This window comes from Gymnoscopelus braueri (genome assembly GCF_963280865.1).
Source record: "Gymnoscopelus braueri genome assembly, chromosome: 8".
Classification (NCBI taxonomy): domain Eukaryota; kingdom Metazoa; phylum Chordata; class Actinopteri; order Myctophiformes; family Myctophidae; genus Gymnoscopelus; species Gymnoscopelus braueri.
The window spans coordinates 9,721,483-9,745,152 of record NC_137609.1 but is presented as its reverse complement, the minus strand read 5'-3'; the positions used below and the strand labels follow the sequence as shown (position 1 = coordinate 9,745,152).

At 41.6% G+C, this 23,670-nt stretch overlaps 1 protein-coding gene across 1 annotated transcript in view; it reads right to left on the bottom strand.

Moving 5' to 3' along the window:
- postna (periostin, osteoblast specific factor a) overlaps positions 1–23,426 on the bottom strand; it is a 48,210-nt gene extending 24,784 nt beyond the window's left edge. The window contains 7 exon segments of the mRNA XM_080436282.1: positions 1,959–2,100; positions 3,381–3,527; positions 5,161–5,325; positions 5,721–5,878; positions 6,296–6,360; positions 21,456–21,554; positions 23,171–23,426. Coding sequence (XP_080292408.1) covers positions 1,959–2,100; positions 3,381–3,527; positions 5,161–5,325; positions 5,721–5,878; positions 6,296–6,360; positions 21,456–21,554; positions 23,171–23,289 — 895 coding nt within the window. The 5' untranslated portion in view covers positions 23,290–23,426.
- Positions 23,427–23,670: the final 244 nt, after the last annotated feature.

Here is a 23,670-nt window from a genome sequence, read left to right as displayed (position 1 = left end):
AACAGTGGTTCTCAAAAATAGTAGATATACAAGCGTCGCTTCGTGCCACACTGTGAGCTTGTACATCTGCTATTTTAGAAAAAAAAAACGGAACAATCTTGAAAGTGTTAAACACAAATCTTCTCTTCTGGGAGTCCCTGGCAGAAAACTTTTTTTCAGATGGGGGGTCCGCAGCCAAATACATATCATTTAGGTGGGTCCTTTGCACGAAAAAGTTTGAAAACAACTGATTTTGAAAGGCATTTGTAGAATCGGCCTCAGGTCTTAATGGGTTAATTAAAAAATGTTCTGAAAATAACAGTTGTGTGGACATACAGTACAAGATTTTATTTCAATTTCACCCACACAGCGATGATGGCTCAAACCCATCCTGTTCCTGCCAACGGGGGCCGCACACCATCTTAACTTTGGATGCGGTTCTGACGCGGCTTGGCTTGTTAACCTGTCTGCCAACTGTCTGAGAATCTACAGTATCTGAGGTCGTACTGTGGGCTGCTGGCTTTTTAACCACATGCTCAGCACACCGCAAACCCCACTTCATCATCATGATATAACAGCAAGAGTCCTGCTGGCCAGCCAGCCAGCAGCTCAGTAGATAAGCAAGATAAGCTGCTGACATTGTGGAGACAAATGTCTCCCGCTTTGGTCTGTGACTTGGGGGAGTGTAAGTGATGTATGAGTGTGTGTGTTGTGTGCAGTGGTGAAAAGAAAAAGTAGTGATTTTTTTGCTTAAGTATAAGTAGCAATACCACGATACTCAAGTAAAAGGCCAGTATTCAAAACAAATTCTAATAGTTGAAATATAATACAGGGCTCCATTGGTTTTGAAATAATATTAAAAATCTATAAAGTAACTACTGTAGCAGGCCTAATAACATTTTTCAAATACTTGTGGAGTAAAAAGTGTAATATCTGCCTCTGAGATGTAGTGGAGGACAATTATAAAGTAATAAAAAATAAAATAAAAAATAGGCATACTCGAGTGAAGTAAAAGTACCTTAAAATAATAAGAACAGTACTTGAGTAAATGTAGTTAGTTTCTTTCCACCACTGGTGTGTTGTGTGTATGGATGTTTCTCAGACTTTTTTGGTCCGTGACCCTGCATGCCACTGACTGAGGTGATATGGGGTGTCTTTCACCCCCAGAGGAACTGGCCCAACTCGGAGAATGGGGTATATGAGGACAGACCAACTACGAAGGATATGAATAGAAACATAGCAATGTTCCCATTAGGATCTGTTGGACCTCAAATGAACCTCTTGTCTTAACCAGACATTTTTGTTGTTTGTGGCCATTGCCTATGGCCAGCCAGCGTGCAGCCATAACATTAGATGATGGTATGTTTTAGCTTTAAAAGGTTTCTGGTCATCAGTGTGTGTTATAGTTTACTCTTGCCCTCAGCACAGTATAAATGAAAGCACACTCAATTCAAGAAGTTGCAGTCAAGAACCCTTGATACAGCACACTCCAAAGGAAGGAAGGAATAAACAGTCTGCACACAATTGTTAACCCATTCATATATGTTTTGCATTTCTTTGGCTATTCCAAAAATAGCATATCTACAAGCTCATAGCGCCGGCACCGAATGCCAATACTATGACCTTGTAGATCTGCAATCTTTTGATAAATCGTGAAAATTTGTGCAAATCTTTGAATATATATATATTTTTAAGCGAACATTTGTAACTCAAATCTTTGCTTCTGGGGATTCAACAAATGTCTTCTAAATCCTAAAAGTTTTCTGAAAAACGTATGTCTCTATATGTCAGTGGTCCTCAAACTTCGGACCCCCCCATCTCAAAATATTTTGTTCCAGGGACCCCCCCCCCTGCACTATGCTGCACTATGAGCTTGTAGATCTGCTATTTTTGAACAGCCTAAAGAAGAAATCTAAATGACACAGATGTGTTCCCGGCTTTAATGGGTTAATTTAATGTAATCTTCAGTGAGGTTTTACCTTGCATAACAGCCTGGTCTCCCATGATCCGCTCTAGGTATCCTGCTTCCAGCTTTTCAAAGGCCTCATTGGTGGGAGCGAACAGGGTGTAGTGGCCGGCTTGGCCCAGCTTCTCCATCACACCAGAGGCCAGAGCCACAGCCTTTTTTTGGAGAGACGACAAGAAATTAAGTTAACAACCAGGGGGACACCAGCTTTGTCATGTGAATGTAACTGCCACACGTATTTATTTATATGAACCTGGAGCTAAAACTGCATGTCATTAACGTTGCTACAGCTGCTACACTGAGAGGAAACTGTTCACAAGTAGGCAGTGATGGAAAAAGTACTCAATACAGCAATGTAGAAGTACTCTGTTACAAGTAAAAGGCTGTGTTCAAAATGTTACTTGAGTAAAAGTAGAAAAGTATAGAGCACCGAAGTCCTGATGTCACTCGTTCATCCCCAGGTTTGCGGAAGTAATTTCTCTATGGAGAATAACATTGGGTCATCTTAGAATCGTCTTGTGGTCCAAAAATAAACACCGCGTGTCGGCGTTATTGTCAGGGAGGAGGTTCTGTATCGTTTATGATAGTCAGTCACTTATATTTGATACAGTCTGTTTCTGGCGAAAATGTAACTAATTCGGCGGAAGTAACATTAGCGTTTTCTCACCGTCAGTTGATGCTTCATATCCATAAGAGTCAAACCGCCGGGGTCATTTGTTTATTTTTGGAACACAGTTCTTATTTGACGCGATATTAAATACGTCTATGGGATTCAGAACGGGGGTGGAAAACTGCGAACCAGGTAGACAAACAAAGGATGTGTAAATGACGTCAGACTTCGGCGGTCTATTGTCATCAAAACATACTTAAAGTACCAAAAGTATACTAAAATGTTTGAAAATAGCAGATCTACAAGCTCACAACGCGTCGCGATGCGATGCATTGTGAGCTTGTAGATCGGCTATTTTCAAAAAGCCTATGCATAAAGTAGGGCTAAAGTGGTTAATGTATGTTTTATAATATGATAATTTATATCTGCAAAATAACTAGTAACTAAAGTCTTATAATTGTAGTGGAGTAAAAGTACAATATTTGCCTCTGAGATGTAGTGGAGTAGAAGTAAAAGTACTGAAAATTGGAGACACTCCAGTAAAGTAAACATTTCTCAAAAGTGTACTTAAGTACAATACTTGAGTAAATGTACTTAGTTACTTTACACCACTGCAAGTAGGCACACAAAATGCAGTTTTCCAGTGCAGTTTCTTCTTTTAAAGTTCTACAACAGCGGTGCTCCTTGTTACTTGTATTAAATGGCTTTATTTCAAACAGATGTGGGCTTGGTGACTTGAGTTATGTTTTGTTAGACTTAGACGTTAGATCCGGAATCCCTTAAGGAGCGGACTACAAAATGATGACACGCTAAAGGGGGTCTTACGCTGAAGGAAGTGAGGTCATCATCGACTTCCAGGACGTCCTGGATGGTGTTGCCCACGGCGCTGATGACTCTGTCGATGACGTGCACCACGCCGTTGGTTGACACCTGGTTGCCATGGATGATCCTGGCACAGTTTACTGTCACGATCTGCACAGGAAGAGAGAGGCTTTTTTAGGATTTAAAGGATATATCACATACAAGCAGAAATCAGCTTGCCCGGCATTGCCCGGGGTTATTGCACTGACAACACATTGCTTTGCGAGGCACCGATCAGTGCGGTGGTTCTTAACACATCGACCGCCAGAGGTTAATCTCATAATGTACTCACCAGTGCCAAGGTGTTTTTGTTGTTTTTTTGTTTTTTTCATGTCGCCATAGATCTTGTTAAAATCCTTAAGATTGAGCCGTACAAGGTCTGTTTACATCCGCGACATCCCACTGTATCTCCCAGTGAAGACCACGTGTCAAACGGGGTATCCATGTTGTATTTAGAGCGGATTACGTTAAACAGTGAAATGCGAGGAGAAAAAACTACAGGAAGAGAATTGAGTTTCAGTTTCGTCTGTAGAACGAGAGCGGACGTGATCGTCAAAACCGGATCCCAAATAATTCTATTTCCGGTCATCAAACCGGAAACGGAAGTGGATCAAACAAATTCCGAAAGTGAACCCGGAAGTGTTTAGCGCGAAAAGACCGTGGACCGTAGGGCTACGGTCTCGGCGCTTAACAGTTGGATTTAACGGACCGTAGGACTACGTTCTTGGCGGTTAATGTGTTAAACGTTAAAAAAAAATTCTGGCCTTCCTAAGAAAAGCACTGACAGACTACAACTTGTTCAGAATGCGGAAGCCAGAGTTTTAAAGGGATAGTTCACCCCCAAAATGACTTTTTTCCTATCATTTGGAGACTTGAATTTAAGGATTTTTTTTTTTTGTCGCATTCCTAAGCCAATAATTTGATGACCGGCAGCGGTTCCGGTAGGAGACACAGAGTCTCCTTTGTGTATCCTTTATCTAATTATTGGCTTAGGAATGCGATAAAGACTTGAACAAAACCATGAATTCAAGTCTCCATGGGGTGACTAATCGATAGAAAAAAAGGTGTTTTTTTGGATGAACTATCCCTTTGATAAAAACCAAGATGAGAGAACATATCACTCCGATTTTAGCATCCTTACACTGGCTCCCGGTAACTTTTAGGATTGATTAAAATCCTTTTAATAGTTTTTAAGGCACTTAATTGTTTAGCACCTTCCTACCTTTCGGATTGCCTTCCCAAATATGTTCCAATCCGTCTCCTTAGGTCATCTAGTGCTGGCCTCCTCGAGGTGCCAAAAATGAATTCTAAAAAACGCTTTCTGCTTTTATGGGCCATTTTATTTTCTTATTATTTTCTTGTATTATTTTAAATTTGATCCTTTAATTTGTTCTTGATCATGTCTTTGATCTTATTGTTTTTGTTTAATATAGTTTTATTTAAATTTTGTTGATCTTTTTTATGTAAAGCACTTTGGGCTGCATTTGATGTCATGAAAGGTGCTATACAAATAAAGTTTATTATTATTATTATTACTCTCTAACATCAAACATTACTGTGTTGATGTTTGTTGTTGCATGGGTGAAATCGTCTCTCCAGATGTGTACATCACACACGGCCATGTGACAATAAAAAATAGGGCTTACAGTATTCAATTCAAAACATATGGATGAGATTGAAAGAGATGTGTATTAAATTACAGGTTTCAAATGTCTTATGGATGCTCGTGTTCACAGAGACTGACCCCGTTGGAGTAGTGGTTGATGTGGAGCCCCAGGTCGTTGTACATGGACGTCAGAGTCAGGTCGTTCTTCAGGTCCTTGGTGAGAAGACGGCGGTTCACCATGTGGTAGTGGAGAGCGTTGTACAGCTCAATGTTCACGTTGCTCACCAGCGCCGAGCGCACACTCTGCACAGATCACACAGAACATTTGAAACAGAGAATAAAACAACAACTAAATAACATAATGTGTAACATACACACTTTTTCTTCTCTGCGTCTCTGTCGGGTGGAAACTTCATATGTCCAAAACTGTTACTTTTTCAGGATTCAAATTCAAAAATAGCAAAAGTATCAGATCAAGCTCAAAGCGCGGCGCGAGCGAGCTTGTAGATCTGCTACTTTTGATGCTTTTGTGTGACGCTGTAGGATGATCAAGTAGGGCGTTCATTTACGAAAAAGTTCAAATATGGAGATAAGAGGTTTCTGCCCGACAGTAACGATAGGTTATGCTGAAGTCATCTATCAAATACAATAATACACATAGCGAACAAGTAAAATACATTCCATTGTGCTATACTCACTTCATCCAGCAGGTCCCAGGCGTCATTGCTCGGGGCGAACATGGTGAAGGAACCCTTGCCTTCGATCTCCTCTCTCAGTTTGGAGACGTCCGAGTACTGCTGGGTGGTGGTGGCCTTCACCAGGCCCAGGGTGCCGTACACATGATCGATAGGAGCCACTATAAGGCCAAACAGACACAGGAGATGTTTAAACCAATTAAACTCATTCAGGAAGTATTGTCTTCTGAGATCCCAGGTTCCTGAAAAACCTTTTTTAATGGTCCGTACTAAGTGCTGTCTTTAACGGATGAACAACAGTGTTTACTTGAAACCTGAAATGTTATAAATGATTGATTGAATTGTATGATTGAAATGGAAAGTGAGCTAAGTCTAGCATGCAGTCATGTTAACCTATGAAGACCTGAGGCCGATTCTGCAAATGCCTTCTAAATCACTTTCAAGATTTAAAAAAAATGTTCAAAAGTAGCAGATGTGCAAGGTCGCAGCGTGGCACGAAGTGACGCGCTGTGAACTTGTAGATCTGCTATTTTTTAATAGCCAACGCTAAAATCTAAAATGTGTTATGAGCCACTGACCTGCAGGACAGCCCTTCATGCCTTCCAGCTTCATGTAACCGGGACAGCACTCATACAGCACCATCCTGTCAACAACAAACAAACAAACAAACATGTAAACCTTAGTTATCATTATTTTAGTCACAACTTAAGCTCTCGTTAATACTTTTCATTGGCTAAATATTTATAAAAACCCACAGACAGACTTAAACACTTTCAACCTGGCGTTCCTATTTTGGGCAAGTCATTATAGGTTCTCAGAGTGCGGTCCGGGGACCCCCAGGGGTCCTTGAGGCGGTGGTTCCAGAGGGTCCCCAGCTAAATTAGTTAATACAGTATCACACTCACTTTAACCACTTTAATATCCATTTATACGTTGGCTAAATACAAGCTCACAGCGTGTCACATGCAAAAATCGAAACTTTTTTTCCTCTGTTCAGTGAAGTAGTCTAACTACCAAACTAAATGTTTTCCACCCATTTTTAACCAACTTTCAAAACAAAATGCCTCATTTCTGTAAAGTGGTAGAGTTGGTAAAACATTGGAAAAGCATGACAATATTGTTCCACCGGAAAATACTGTTCCACTGGGACCTGTTTACAAGATCCGCTAACAAGACACTCTATTATTACAGTTATGTTGATATATTTCACATTATACGCATCATCAGCACATAACAATTGTTGTTTTGCACATCTGTTGTTTCTTCCATTGTGGAGTATAAATCGCCATTCAAAACAGGCAAAATACATAAACACAAATTCAGTGCAGCAAAATGGCAAATTATCAGCGTAAAATACATTGTTCCTGAGAAAAAAAACACCATTCGACAATGTTAAAAATCAGGATTCGTAACAGATACACGTCATGGTCATAGTTGGTCATTCAATTTCTCACGTCAGCTTTGATTTCAAGTGAAATCTCTGTTACAGTATATAACACAGATCAGGAGAGCAGTGTGTCATATTTTCAAATTAGAAATACTCCAGTCCACATAACTTTCATTTCTACCTTAAAAAAACTTGGAGAGACAAGGGCCCTATCTTGTGCGCCGCCTTTGATTTTTTTTTTTATAGTTCAAATAGCCGATCTACAGGCTCACAACGTGTCGATGTAGATCGGCTATTTGAACTATTTTTAAATGTTTTTCCAAATTGTAAAAAAATGCCTAAAAAGTTAAATGCAACCAATAAAATGTCACAGCAACGTCAACACAACTGATTCCAAGCCTGGAATCCAACAGTGAATGAGGCCACGTTTACACGGTAACAGAACAGAAAACGACAAATTGCCGTTGCGTTCTCACTTTTTATTCTGCGTACAAACGCTGTAGTGTGCATAACAGGTGGCTAGGTGGCGGTGTGACGCGCTGTCAGATAGACCAGTCACGCATGCGTAGAACCACGCATGCTTCCTATCACAGCAGTTTGTTTACAGCGTCACTATATTTCAGTTCCCGAGTTAAAATAAAACATAAATTCCTAACAAATACAAGAACAAAGTTACAGTGCAGCACAATAAATGAATCAAAAACCTTAATAAAAGGCAGCCGTAAACAGAAAAATCTGAGTTGTAGCACACCTGCAGTTTTATGGGAGTTTGTTCCAGATATGTGGCGCAAACCCCCCCCCCCCCCCGAAATGCAGCTTCTCCATGTTTATTAGTTTGAACCACATTTAAAACTTCAAAATCGTGTTTGCCAAGGGACACACTCTCATGCATTCTCAACACATTAGATGATAAAAAACCATGCATGATTAAAGCAGTTTTATGGACCAGGAGACAGGAAAATATTACCATCCCTGGTGTCCTCATAATTGAAACAAACAAAGTAAGGCATAAACAAGAACTGAGTAAGAACAAAACCATTTGTCATCACCATGAAGACAATACCAGACATTAACAATTAATGGAAAGACATACCTTCCAACGATATAACAACAACAAAGATGTACACCATCTGTGTTCATTTCATCTTTAATATCTACTCAACAATCTGTGTTCACTTAATCTTTGGAGGCAGCATCTTTCCTACACAAAACAGTACACAAAGCCACACGTGTGTCACGTTAAAACACATAAAGTGTTTCCAAAAAACAAAAAACATAAATCAACCATACAGATGTTCTGTATTCTGTACGTTGGTCCTGTTCAAAGTTTAAACTCAAAAGGTGTGCAGAAAAATAATAACATCCAAACAAGTTAACAATATCAAACAGTAAAGCAGTGCATGACCACAAGAAATAAGACAGATCAACTTCGCACAGAGGGAAAATAAAAACAATGTCTGAGCAAGAGACGAGAAAGATTACACAAAGAAAACACTGGGGTCTGGAGAAGCTTGTAACAGGAGAGTAATGCCTGATAACGGCTATTTTCACCACATCTGCGTTCGATAAAACAGCAGTTAAGGGTGAATCGATTAATCGGTCAACGGACTGAGTAATCGGTTTAGTGGTGTGTCATGATGTGCCTTCACAAAAAGTATTATAAAACTGCAGTTCTTAACTGCTGGGTAAACACATGAACCCATTTAGATCTGAGGCCGATTCTAAAAAGTTTTCTGAAAACAATTTTTTTATGAATATTGCTATATACTGTATATATAGAAACAACTACACACAGACGTGTTCCCGGCTGGAAAGGTATAACAACGGTGTTCCAGCTCTAAATATTTCAAGATGTTGGCTTCAGATCATTTACATGGATAATGAGAAGGCGTTTACCATCATTTATAGTCTAAATCAATACAAGTATATTAATTGAATAACAGACAGATTCATTACATATGAAAATAATTCTTAGTTGCAACCCTAGCGGCAATAGAATTGCATAAACAAATCTAACTGAAGTGCAAATAATTAAGTTATGAGTTATGTCTTCTATAATCAATAGAACACAGGAGACACTCTGAATACAAAGTGAAGACACAGTTCCACAGTCTAAGATCAGCGAGCTTTATAATATACCACCATGAGGACACTGGCACAGGAACACACAACTCCTAATGGCCCAAATGGTACAAAGTGGCACCAGAAACACAAACACAGCAGTAAGACCTGCGGGGGAGTGGGACAGAATACAAAGCTTCTTCACTAGCCTCGGCGCTAGCCAAGAATCATTCCCTTAGAGGACAATTTCCCATGCAGTCAGCATCAATAAACCCAGCAAACAACACAATATACTGTAAACAATAAAATAGGCATAATATGAAAACAGTCACAAATACCATTGCATCAAGATGTAAGAGTAGCCTGAAACTAAAAGTAATCCGAGAAGGTAACAACTTAACTAAAACAGCTCCCGGAGATGGAACAATAAAGAATACCTGAGTGGAACTCAAATCTGCTGCTGAGCCAATCAAACGGGTATACCACACCCTCTGGAAACCCGCGACTACAGTTATTGCACATATTAATATTGAGCCTATTCTGCTGCCCTGCTATTCCAATAATTATAAAGATCTCAGGGGTCATTGTGCAGGAGCCAAACTATGTATGCCATTCACTGACGTTTAAATAGGACATCACACCAAACCTTACATTAATGCAATTTAAAAAGCGGAAACAAGAAACTTTGGGGAAATTCATGTCACCCTATACTGTATATTTCCTGTAAAATGTCTATAGCATCATAATATAGTAGTAGGCTACGTTAAACCTGTAACTAATACAATGGTTTGGCGCTTACAGGTTTGTGGGCAGCACTAATACTTTAGAATTATCCAGATGCACCAACATACACACACATGGGTATGAACAAAAGAGTCTGAATCAACATGTGTCTTAAACTGCACTTTCTTCTGTTCACAAAGTAAGATACTTTCTATGCACATAATATTGAATGACGCTCATATTCCATAAACACTTAGTGGAAAAAGGACTGAGGCCATGTTGCCATTATGAGTAAACACATTAGACAAATATAGCGTGAATAACTCTTTCCAGTGCTTAGTGACTAATAACAGATCATGATACTGTATATGTATCAATACAGATGTTTTCACTGCAACGCCTTCCACAGTACTGAGACTCTGAAGATGGTGACAGACAGAGATCAAACAGACAACTCTCTTTTGTAATGTCCCTCCCCTCCCCTTCCCTAAAACACCCGGCATGGCCAATGCTCCTATATCGTCTCTTCTCCCTCCTGGCTCCAGTGGAATGACCTCTGACCCCACTCAGTCAGGACCACAGACTCACGCCCCATTTTCCACCACAGTCTGAAAACCCACGTCTGCAGATTCCACCTCTCCCCCTAGCCCAGGGGTCTTCAACCTTTTCAGGCCAAGGACCCCCTAGCTGAGAGAGAGATGAAGCAGGGACCCCCTCTACATATTGTATAAAGTGTGTTGCAGATTAAACCTTTTCATAGATTTCAACAGTGTTGTGTGAACTAATGTTTTTTGTTTATTTCACTTAAACCCTCAAGTCAATACTTCAATCGTTGGCTCTGTACTTGATCTGCTCTTTTTTCCTTATACACCAAACCTCTTTGCCGAAAATAGCCGATCTACAAGCTCACAACGCCTCGCAGCGCGAGGCGTTGTGAGCTTGCAGATCTGCTATTTTCGGCTATTTCCCCTCAGAATAGGGATTCTAAGGTTGAAGGTGTTAATGTAAAAAAAATCACTCAAAGATTTGGTGGCCCCCCTTTAGTAACTCTGAGGACCCCCTAGGGGTCCCGGACCCCCTGTTGAAGACCCCTGCCCTAGCCCTCACCCCTCTCTACTGTACCTCACCTCCTTGCTAGCCTCGTTCCCAGTCTTTACTCATCTCCGAGAAGAAATGCCTGGTCACGACTTAACGCATAGAGTGTCTATAGGGGTGGGTCTTCAGTCCTATGCATTTCCCCCGGAAACAATCTTTTTTGACCAATCACCACACTTGTTTCATTCACAGAGAATATAGACAGATTTGTAAAACGTCAACGCCATTTCCTTGGGCGGTACTTCCGTTTAGACACTCAACCGGCAAGGTCTTGCCCAGCGTGCCTCCTTGCACTTCTCATTCCTTGTATGCCTTCTTGTCGCCTAGATTGTGTTAGATGGTAATAGGGCTGACTAAATAAATTCATAGTCGACCAACAGTCATAGGAATCTGCTGACTAATCGGTTAGTTGTTTGAACAACACATTTGTCAAATTTGCTGCATGCAATCATGCAGAGACCAGCCTTTTCAGGCTGGCGAGATTGAGAACTTAATATTCTAATGCCGATTTCATATGTTTCTCTGCATGCGTAGTGCTCTGGACACTCAGTCACTCAAAAAACGCTTTCTGCAAACAACTATTACAGGACAGCTCAAGATGCTGCTAGTTATACTATGCAGATATACTATTCACATGTTATTTAGATGGATATACTGTTTGATTGACTACAAATCCTAAGTACATGTTATTTAGATCAAACATTTTCCTGTCAAGGACCCCCAAAGACGAGACATACTGTAAAAGGCGATAGCTCTTGTTTAGACACATGCTAAGGTTTGATGTTTAGCTGGTATCCAAGTTACTTTGTAACACTTAATTGTTTTCTTTCCACTCTATTTACATGACCGTTTATCCTGTCGTTTATTGGGCTCCTGCCATTTACACTCCCTTCGGAGGAGAGCATCTGCTAAATGCCTAAATTGTAAAATTGCAAGTTGTAACTCCAGGATAAACACCGGAGAAACACCCCTCGGTCCTCCTAACTACTGGAGTGAGTTTACAGTAAGAGGGGGTTTAGGCCAAAGTACTTCAGTGAGTTTTTCTTCGTCTTTTGGGCTAATTACTGGAGCTTATTTATTTACACAATCCGAGCGTTGCAGCCGAGTCGTGAAGGGAGTGTGCTTCCTGTTTTCCCATGGAAATACGGCTGTGATTCTACAGTATGTCGAGGTTGTCTCCGGGGTTCAGGGCTGCGTCCAACACCAATACTGTAAGTGCGTTCCCTTTCCCCTCCAGAGATGAACAGGAACACAGATCATGATGTGTTATTGGGAGCGGTGACAGAAAACCCACAGGCTGTCCAAGGTCAATATATTCCAGCGAAAATTTCACAAATTTCTGTTCCACAGTGATTTATCAGAAACATGCTTCAGATCCGCTGGCTTTTTTATGACGTTCAAGTCCAGAGAGCAAAACAAAACAAAAACAAAATAACATTCAGAAGCGTCTCTCCCACTTTATTTTGGGGTTTGTTTCAGATTACAGGCAAATTAAGGCAACATTTGTTTCTCAAATACGATCTTTAGGAGTGACTATCCACACTGTTATCGGTGAGCAGATCTGATTTGTGTTTTCAGACAAAAAAATAATAAAAAATAGCCATCCAACAAGCTCACAGCACATCACGATGTGATGTGCTGTGAGCTTGTAGATATTTGTCTTTTAGGGCGGCCATAGCTGAATGGGTAGAGAGGCAGCCTGAGAAACGGAAGGTCCCAAGTTCAATTCCTTATGTGTTGAGGTGTCCATGAGCAAGACACTTAACCCCTAATGATTCCAATCTGGATAGGCCAAAAATATGATTTGGGCTGCCCGTCTGAACTTGTAATGACCTACACCCTCGGTTCCCACGCTAGTCATTCGGCAATATAAATATAATTTTGTTTATATCAATGCTATATTATCATTAAAATCTTTAAAGGTGTTTAGCCAATTATTTGGGGGCCCACTCGCAATACCCTCGCGGCTCAACAGTGGGCCCCGGCCCACAGGTTGGGAACCACTTGCCTATTATGCTTCAACCGCTTCCTCAAAACCTTTATCAATTCACTACTTCTGTTCTTGTTTTTTTTCCCTTTTTTCTTTTTTAACTACGACTTTTAGTCCATGAGCCAGACAAGATTTCATTATCGAAAGAGTGGGCAAAACCATACTTATATTAAATTGTTTATAGGGTCAATATAAGTAAATAAATATATGATAACCTTTCCACAGGAGCAGCTTTTTCATAGTTATCACACATTTTGTTATTTTCCCCATACGTACATGACAGGTGAAACAATGACGACATTTAGAAAATAGTTATCATAATGAAACTTCCCCAGTTGATTACTTACAGTACATGAAGACAATGATTTATCGTATTACAAGTTTTATGAAATTGTATATTTAAATATGCAAATTAGGCATTTAGTCCATGAGCCAGAGCCCCAAAATTGAGCCAGATATTGAATATTCCCTCGTTAAAAACCTTTGACTCCAACATCTTAACAAAATGAAATAATAATGTTGACTCTGGCTTTGTCCAATGTTCCAATGTTGATTCTAGAAAGTTATGCAAATTCGGGCATATTTTCCTAATGCCTAATTTGCATATTTAAATATACAATTTCAGAAAACTTGTAATACGATAAATCATTGTCTTTATGTAAGTAATCAACTGGGGAAGTTTCATTATGATGATTATTTTTAAAATGTTGTCATTTTTTCACCTGTCATGTACGTATGGGGAAAATAACAAAATGTGTGATAAATATGAAAAAGCTGCTCCTGTGGAAAGGTTATCATATATTTATTTACTTATATTGACCCTATAAACAATTTAATATAGGTATGGTTTTGCCCACTCTTTCGATAATCATTGCTCAATTTTGGGGCTCTGGCTCATGGACTATTTGTTAAAGCCCATGCTTTGATGATTATGTGTGTATATCGTCTCTGTCGGGTGGAAACCTCATTATGTCCAAAAAACTGTTACTTTTCAGGATTCAAATTCCAAAGTATCAAAAGTAGCAGATCTACAAGCTCGAAACGCGGCGCGAAGCTTGTAGATCTGCTACTTTTGATGTTTTTGTGTGACACTGTAGTATGATCAAGCAGGGCGTTAATTTACAGAAAACCACAAACAGTGAAAATATGGAGATAAGAGGTTTCTGCCCCCGACAGCAACGATATACTCTATACGGTTCCAATAAAGTGGCTGGCCGTCAGGCAGGTATGAGGTCATGGTATAACTATGACAGCATAATGGATGAGGGTCTGGAGACTGGAGGTGGAACTGACCCTCACACCACCACCACCACCAGACCCTAGCAGTGTGAGCCAGCACACAGTGCTCTCCAGATGGGCTCCACGCTCACAGCAATAATAAGACAGATGTTTAAACATGAACACACACACAGCCGTGCGCACATACACTTATGCATGCGTGCGCACTGATGGACACACTCAAGCAAGCACGCATGAACGCACGCCATGCACACGTACATGCACGCAACCATGCGCAAACACACACACCCACACACACGCTCGCGCACACACACACTCGCGCACACACACACACACACACACACACACACACACACACACACACACACACACACACACACACACACACACACACACACACACACACACACACACACACACACACACATACACACATACACACACACACAGTGCAAACTTGCACATTCACACAGGTGGTGGGGGATCTTGCCATATGTTTAAAAACATAAGACAGTTCTTCTTTCTGGTTACGTAATCAACCATGAAGAAGGATCTTTCAGGGTCTTTTTTACATTTTGTGAATGCCCATTGCTCCCTGAAAACTCGGCATACAATCCGTACATATAATACATTATACTATAATATGAATATACTGTATAGAAATAGCAACACCAACTGTACAACAATTTCACATGCAACAATTATACAGCTACAGTGCACACCTACAACAGGCAGTCCAGTCAGGAAATAAAACGTACAAACAGCTTTTAAGCTGCAGTCCATAACGTTTTATGTATCCTGCATGAGAGACCAATCATCTACCGCTCATTCAAGAGGCAAACCACACTTTTCCAGCGGAGATATTGCACTTATGAGCTCCAGGCAGTATCACTTGTCAACACCAAGGTTGACAAGCTTTATTGCTAAATTGTTTTCGCTTTTTCTGTAAAGCACTAGTGCTTTATTCTTGCTCTGAATAGCACTTTGAGCTGCATTTCATGTCATGAAAAGTGCTATACAAATAAAGTTTATTATTATTATTACATCGGAAGTGTAGCGAGACCACCTCCAAGTTGGAGGTGGTCTTGCTACATTTCCAATGTAATAATAATAATGGAGGCTCCAACCACTGCAGATACAGTGGTTCTCAAAGTGAGGTCCAGGGACCCCCGGGGGTCCTTGGGGGGGTTCCAGTGGGCCCCCCAGCAAAACTCTAGACAGTTGTGAACCAAATGGACCCTTACAGGTCTGTAACTCTGAGAGACCTTACGGGTTTATTTGGTTCCATTAGTACACTATCAGAGTTATGAGTGTCCTTGGGCTATGGCATTACAAACTGGTGGTCCTTGAAAAAAGTTTACGAACCAATGCTCTACAGTACAGATGGGTTAAAGTAATGTTTTATTCATTAAAATAGCTTCGGGAGCTCATTTCCAGCTTTAACACTTTCCTGACAGTAACTAGCTGGTGAATCAATCGCAGTCGCACAGCGCCTCACTGGGAGGCTAATTGCTTCCACCTGAGTTCCAGCAGCTCAAGTCGGGGAGTGCTTTAGCAGAAATTAGCTCGTTAGGGAAGTCCCCATGGTGCCATTCCTCCACAGAATACATCATTAGCAGCCACACGAAGGGGCAATTTGGGTAATGAATGGAGAATAGCGCTAACAGGGCGTGAGTTTTATGAACTGGAGTCTTAGTTATGTCTCTGCTCCCCGTAGATTCACACAGCAGGGAATTCCAGTTTCACCCTACATGTCTTGCCATGATTCCTTCTTATCTTTCAGTGGCAGACATGAAGCAGCTGTACTACATCGTTGCTGTTGGGTGGAAACCTTGTTCTGTACTGTAGGTCAAAGACTGTTGCTTTTAAGGAAATGCAAAAAAAGTACCCCCATGTGTTCCAATGGATTCAGTGTAGTTATTATTTAGTCAAAAGGTCTTGTTAATACTTTTAATTGGTTGAATGTTTAGGCGCCCCTATTTTGGGGATGTCGTTTTAAGCTAACATTTTCAAAATGTAAAGTATAAGTATAAAATACGACCCAAAAAAAGTATCTTTGAGAGTGTACAGATGTAACCAAATGGACCTATAATTTGGTTGCATCTGTACAATCTCAGAGCTACTTAATGGATAAATTAACACTGACACTTTTACTGAGTACACGTGTTATGTGTTAACACAGCAAATATCGCTGTTTTAATTTAACTCTGAGATGGGAAGAATGGACCCAAATAGAGGACACCCCAGCAGACCCATATACCGTAGCCCCAAAGAACCTCTGCTAATCTCTCATCAACACCCAAATCCAAGTGAGACATTCATCACAGCTGGCTGGATTTCCTCCAGTGCGGCTGAACAATGTTCACACTGTCCCTCTACCGTTTTATTATTCCATTTCCCCCTTTTCGCAAAAGTTCCATGTCAGCTTAGTCACAGACAGTTAACGTCGAGATAGCGTCAATCTCGTTTCACTTCGAGTTTTTATCGCTCGTAAATGTCCACTTTAAGTGGTGGTTGTCTTCAGGTTTTTAGTTAAATGTTTTACAGGTGTAAAAGCTATACACAACTTAGTCTCGCGTGGCCAGACAACTATTCCACAATCTCCGAATGCTATATAGAGTCTGGAACTAGACCTCCCGAAATCCGAGAGAGGAAGCTGGCACTTCCGTTCACAAAATATATTAAAAAATATGTTTACATTATATTTTTAAATTTCCATTTCTGCTAAGCTGCAAGCTATATATGCTTAGATGATTTTGATTTATAACCGGATAAATTTGCAGGACTGTAAAGATGAAACGGAAGTGGGGAGGAAGCTTCACATCGACTTTATATTTTAATCATAATCAGAGCTTCCGAGTCCCAGACTGTATGACCGGAAACAAAATTTTGGGAGGCAACAGTCTGGCCACGCGAGACTATACATAACTTATTAGAATTAATACATTTTTATTTAAACCATTCTGAATGGTAGAGTATTTACATTGTATTACAATAACTGGTACACCTGCAGTGGTTAGAAGTGGACTCCCTACTCTTCCATTGAGACATTTAAGACCCTGGAGTCAGGTATGACACCTACTGGTTGACAAGTGGTACTGCACCTGAAGTTCACAAGCGCAACATCTCCGCTGGACAATGATTCAAGGGATCCGGATCCCTCTTGAATGAGTGGTAGATGTTTGGTCTACCACGCACGAGACCTGGGGTTCGAATGCCAGGTAGGACAGAAAACATCACAATTTGCTACGATGTATTCACTATATTAGAATGAAATTCAATATTGACACAAAGCGTTCAGGGGAAATTCATTAGTGCCGGAGAGACTGGATCAAAGTACTTTGATCCACGTTCCAGCATATCAATATTGTACATCATATATATCATATGGACGGCTTAATGGATTTTGGTAGCTTTGATTTATAATGCGTTAATGTTACGACACCGGCCATAAAAGACAGCGCTGAGCAGCAGGCGTGAAATCTTGGCAAATACTTTGTATGATAAGGCATGTGCTGGCTGATGGATCGCACTCTAAATAGTGCTATATTAAATCGTCGCTTTCGGGCAGAAACCTCTTATCTCCATATTATAACTTTTTAATGTTTTGTTTGTAAATTAATGCTCGACACAAAAAATGGCAGATCTACAAGATCAAAACGCGTCACTCTCCCCCTCTCTCTGTTTACAACTAGTATCTCTATCCTACTATCTCTTCTCTTCTATCTCTTGCTGTCTCTCTCTCTCTCTCTCTCATCCTCCATCTTGAAGTTAAGTTTCCCACAGTTAAACCAGACACATCCTGACACAACAGCAGGTGCTGGAGCTGATAGCTGTAATGTGACCAACACATGTGGTTTGTATGTGTGTGTGTGTGTGTGTGTGTGTGTGTGTGTGTGTGTGTGTGTGTGTGTGTGTGTGTGTGTGTGTGTGTGTGTGTGTGTGTGTGTGTGTGTGTGTGTGTGTGTGTGTGTGTGTGTGTGTGTGTGTGTGTGTGTGTGTGTGTGTGTGTGTGTGTGCGTGCGTGCGTGCGTGCGTGCGTGCGTGCGTGCGTGCGTGCGTGCGTGCGTGCGTGCGTGCGTGCGTGCGTGCGTGCGTGCGTGCGTGCGTGCGTGCGTGCGTGCGTGCGTGCGTGCGTGCGTGCGTGCGTGCGTGCGTGCGTGCGTGCGTGCGTGCGTGCGTGCGTGCGTGCGTGCGTGCGTGCGTGCGTGCGTGCGTGCATGCGCGTGTGAGTGAGTGAGTGAGTGAGTGAGTGAGTGAGTGAGTGAGTGTGTGTGTGTGTGTGTGTGTGTGTGTGTGTGTGTGCGTGCGTGCGTGCGTGCGTGCGTGCGTGCGTGTGTGTGCCTGTGCAATGCATGTGTGTGCGCACTGTGTGTTTGAACTCGCATGTGTGCGTGTGTGTGTGTGTGGCCTATGTGTGTGAATGTTGTGTGTCTGTATGTGTATGTGTGCACGTGCATGTGTATGTGCAAGCGTGAGCATGCGTGCGTGCTTAAATGTGAGTGTGTAATCTGTGTATGTATGCACTTGAGTACAACATGTGTGTATGTCTGTGTGCATTCGTGCATGCATCTGTGTCTGCGTGTGTGTTTGAAGTGTATGTTTCTGATACAGAACAATAAAAGTCCCACACGACCCCACCCAGGATGTACACACACACACACACACACACACACACACACACACACACACACACACACACACACACACACACACACACAAACACACAAACACACACACACACACACACACACACACACACACACACACACAGCAGACGTTCTCCAGTCGAGCCCTACACTCCAAACATGGTCTCCTATAAGAACCAGTGTCCTCCTCTCCCTAGACATCAGTCTACAGATTGTTTATATACATGGATCACCTGGAAGAAATAAACGCTTGTTTAGCCCAGGTGCTGGAACTAAAGCTCAATTTATAACCCATCGCATGTCAGTGTTGCGTGCCAAAAAGACCAGATCTACAAGCTAACAACGTGTCTCATCGCAATGCATTGTAAATCTATTATTGTCATACATTTGGCTTTAACCACTAAAACCATATATTGTTGACCGGGGTCCCCCTGGGGTCTGTACTAGGTCCGCTAGTATTTCATTCTACACCGAAAATAGCAGATTGTTTGCCGCGGAATAGAGACGCTAGGGTTCAAGAAGAGCATTCACACACAGCTCTGTGCAAAAATGGTTCGATGTAAACATTCTGTAAACAGACTTTCTTCAAGAAGCCAGTAAGGATGCTTTGCAGAAGGTCTCCGACTGACAGCTTGAATCAAAACACTTTTGCATCGATGTATCACTTGAAAATCAAGATTCGAGAGGGTTTATTTGTCACTCCATACAAGAAGCGACAATTGTTTTGTAAATAAAATAAACACAAGATGATAATAAAGATAATACGGAAAATAAGATGAAAGTACAACGGACCTGCAAACAAAATGCATCTCCAAACACAAGTCCTCCTGTGCCTGCATTCCCTGTCACATGCACAACAACGCATGCACGCACGCGCATGCATGAACGCATCCCAAAACAGGAGCTCCTATGTACATGATCTGACCTGCACTATAATCCAAGGTTCTCCCGACTGACTGTCAGGTTAAAATGCACCTATAGAAATGCCAATCTGCACAGAGTCAAGGAATGCATAGCACCTGTGGGGCCGTCATGTCATTAAAACTGACACAGGACACTTGTCAGGGTTGCACACAAACTTGCACACTTGCACGCACGCACGCACGCACACACGCACACGCACACGCGCACACGCACGCACAGACTGGAGGGCAGAGCGAGAGGCGAGTGGGCTTGGGGTGGTGACAGAGAAGCAGAGACAAACAGATTGGGACAGTTAGGGGATTCCATGTGTCATTTAGAGGATTATATATTTAGGAGGATTAAACTGAATAGAATAAAAAGGGAATTATTAGAATGAAAGAGGGAGGAAAGCAACTGCTTGAAAAGGACAAAGATAAATCCTTTCCGTTTTCTGTTTCCTATAAACGCCAACACCTGCATTTTGACAAGCATCGGGGTAGAGAGTCACAGCTGGTGAACATCTTCTACAACTCAACCCAGAGACCGTCCTATACCACGGGTCTGAACAGACAAGAGCCTGACGACCTCTGACCTTTGAACCTTTAATACAGAGGTGACACGGTCACGGCTGCAGCAGGCGTTGTAAAAGAACATCTGCAGAAACACTACACTAACACTTAAAGCTTCCCCAAGTTCACTAAAGTAAGATTTACGTTTTCACACCACAGAGTATTATTAAGACAGATAGCCGTGATGCCCTGACACATTACTGGGAATACATATAACCGACGTTAAGAAACCCAAGTGAAATCTGACAAAGCAATTACATGGATAAGTGAACGTTTCTGCCCGACAACAGCGATATAGTAGCTGTGTGGTCGCAGCAAAATAATAATAATAATGATAATAATAAAGAAAACTGCCATCTTCATCTCTTTTTTGTTGTTGTTGTTGTTGTTGTTGTTGTGGTGTTTCCGTGTTTGACAATTGCATTTACACATACCTGACATTCCTCCAATGCCAACTATTAGGAGCCATTAATAACACAACACCTGAGGACCAGTTAGGGGTCAAAGGTGCCGGTGACCTTCTGATCCCCGGATGACCTGCTCTACCCACTCAGCTACAGCCACGCCCCTGGCTACCGAGTAAGACAATACTCCAATTTCGGAAACCATAATTTGTGTTTGCATGACCATAGGTATTGATTTAATCAGGGTAAGATGGGCACTGCATTGAATAGTTGCTATTAATATTAAGTCTTGGATCAATTTCTAATCCGACTAGTTTTCATTATTGTGTTGTCTCGGTTGAGAACATATTATGCCGTAGTATTACTTTGGGAGACAACTATTAATGCAACGTGTATAGCCAGTCTATTCAACAACAAAAACAGTAACCAAAATTTGGTTACTAATGTGAACCAATCAGAGCAGTGACTTTCAAAGTGGGGTCCAGGGACCCTCAGGGTTCCTTGACAGGGTTCCAAATGTACCCTTACATGTCTGTAACTCGGAGAGTGGAAAAATGGACCTATTTGGTTCCATTTTTACACTCTCAGAGTGACGGGGGTCTTTGAAATGAAAACGTTCATAAGAACCATTGAATTACAGATTGATCCCAGGTGTGTGGTGTGGTGATGACATCACAGTTTGTGTGTGTGTGTGTGGGGGGGGGGGGGGGGAACTTACGCCTTCTTGCCACAGATGGCGCCCTTGTACCAGTTCCTACACGTGCTGAAGTACTTCTTCTTGGTCCCCATGACCTGCTGCAGAGCACACACGTTGGGCCTGCAAGGAGACGAGGGAGGTGGGGGGAGACAGGTGAGGTGGAGGGGGGAGGAGGGGTGGAAAAGGTGAGTGGTGGTAGGAGGAGGAAAAGGAGAAGAACACAAAGAGAGCTTGTGTCAGCGTATAGAGGAGGAGGAGGAGGAGGAGGAGGAGGAGGAGGAGGAGGAGGAGGAGGAGATGGTCATGGAGAGAGACGGTCATGGAGAGAAGACACATGAACAGGGAGGGGATGAGAAGGAGGAGAGATGCAGACGTTAATGTAGACTTTATGGGTTGTAGTGTGTTACTTGAATAGTATAGGACTGACTTAGACTTAAAAACATTCTTATTCGACTAATAGTCACAGGAATTTGTCGACTAATTCGTTGTTTTAATTGAAAAGATCTGTGAAATAATGTTTGCTGCAGTATAGGCTGTAATCATGCAGAGAGCAGCCTTTTCTGATGTTGATTTCACAATAGCTACTGAGTGACAATTGGCCTGTAGACTTGTACATATAAAGGGTTATTATGTCTAGAGTTCACAAGAGATGTGCTCATAGTTTTTCAAGAAAACATTTTGGAAACTAGTACGGTATTAAGTATTAGTATTAAAAACAACTTATCAACAAAAAATGTCTCGATCGACAAAACCCAAATTGATTGATTAATCAATTATTCGACTAAGACGGGACAGCTGTATTGAATAGCTCATTAAGTTCAAATAACCACTTTTATCACTTTGCAGTATATAATGAAAATTTCACAACTGACAACTTTCCCACTTATTATTGAATTAGGATTAACGGTCTTGTCTTTAGATCAATGGAAAACTGCTGACACAAGCCCTATAGATCACCTTAACCTTTTTCAGAATTAGAACAGGAGTGAATGCAACTGAGGAAGGATATTGACCTTTCCATTATGACAAAAAATCGATACTTTACACATTTTACGTTCGACCACTATCTGAACCACAGAACAAGTCTGTGCATAGAAGCAAAACAAACATGACGTCTTAAACAACACTCATGTGTGCTTATTTTTTCCATAAACATCCACATACACTGTATGTATTAATAATTGTAACCACACGTGTATACAGTTAACTCAAATTTAAATTCAAACCACATTCTAACCTCTACAATTTGTCAAAATTGCATTTTTTTTGTAAAAAAAGTGTTTAAAAAGCATCAACGTCTAATTTCCACCTGTTGCGCAGTACATCCTCTCACATCAACCTATCATTGTACCACACAGCAACATACGACAGTGTCAATGTAACCCTGAGTGTCTTACAAACGGAACCAAATGGACCCTTTTTGACTAATTTTGTACAACTCTTGAGATTGCACAAATGGAACCTATTTTGGTTCTCAAAGTGGGGGTCCAGGGACCCCCTCAGGGTTAATTGAGAAGGTTCTAAAAATGGACCCTTACAGGTCTGTAACTCTAAGAGTGTACAAATGGAACCAAATGGACCCGTGAGGGTTCATTTGGTTCCATTTGTACACTCTCAGAGTTATGGGGGGCCCTTGAAATTAAAACGTTTGAGAAGCACAGGTCCACTGCACAGCATCCTCTCTCTCTCTCTCTCTCTCTCTCTGTCTCTCTCTCTCTCTCTCATTATGTTCTTACCCTTCAAGCCTGGCCCGTATGCGGCTGTGGGTGACAATCTTGTCATATGCAGAAGACTCCACTCTGTCTATGGACCAGTGTGCCAGCAGCACACAGGTAAACACAAATAAATGCCTCATCCTGGGTGTGGAAATAATATCAATCCTTTTTGGTTGTTCTGTTCAGCTCAGGTCACACACACTCACCCACTCACTCTCACTCTCTCTTCCACACACACACACCTCACACACACACTCTGGCCCACCCCCCGCAACAAAAAAAAGTTCACTGGAGAAATGGGAACGCGCACAAGAGAGGGAGCTTTTATAGCATCAGGTCTCTCTGCCTCACACACCCATGCCCCCACCCACTCCCCTTTTCCTCTCTCTCTCTCTCTCTCTCTCTGTTTAACGAATGACTGACGCTCACCCCCCACCCTCTCCCCCCCTCTCTCTAGGGCAAGTCTTTAACTCGAGCACGAGCTCATTGTCTCTCTCTCTCTCTCTCTCTAAAGAGTCTGT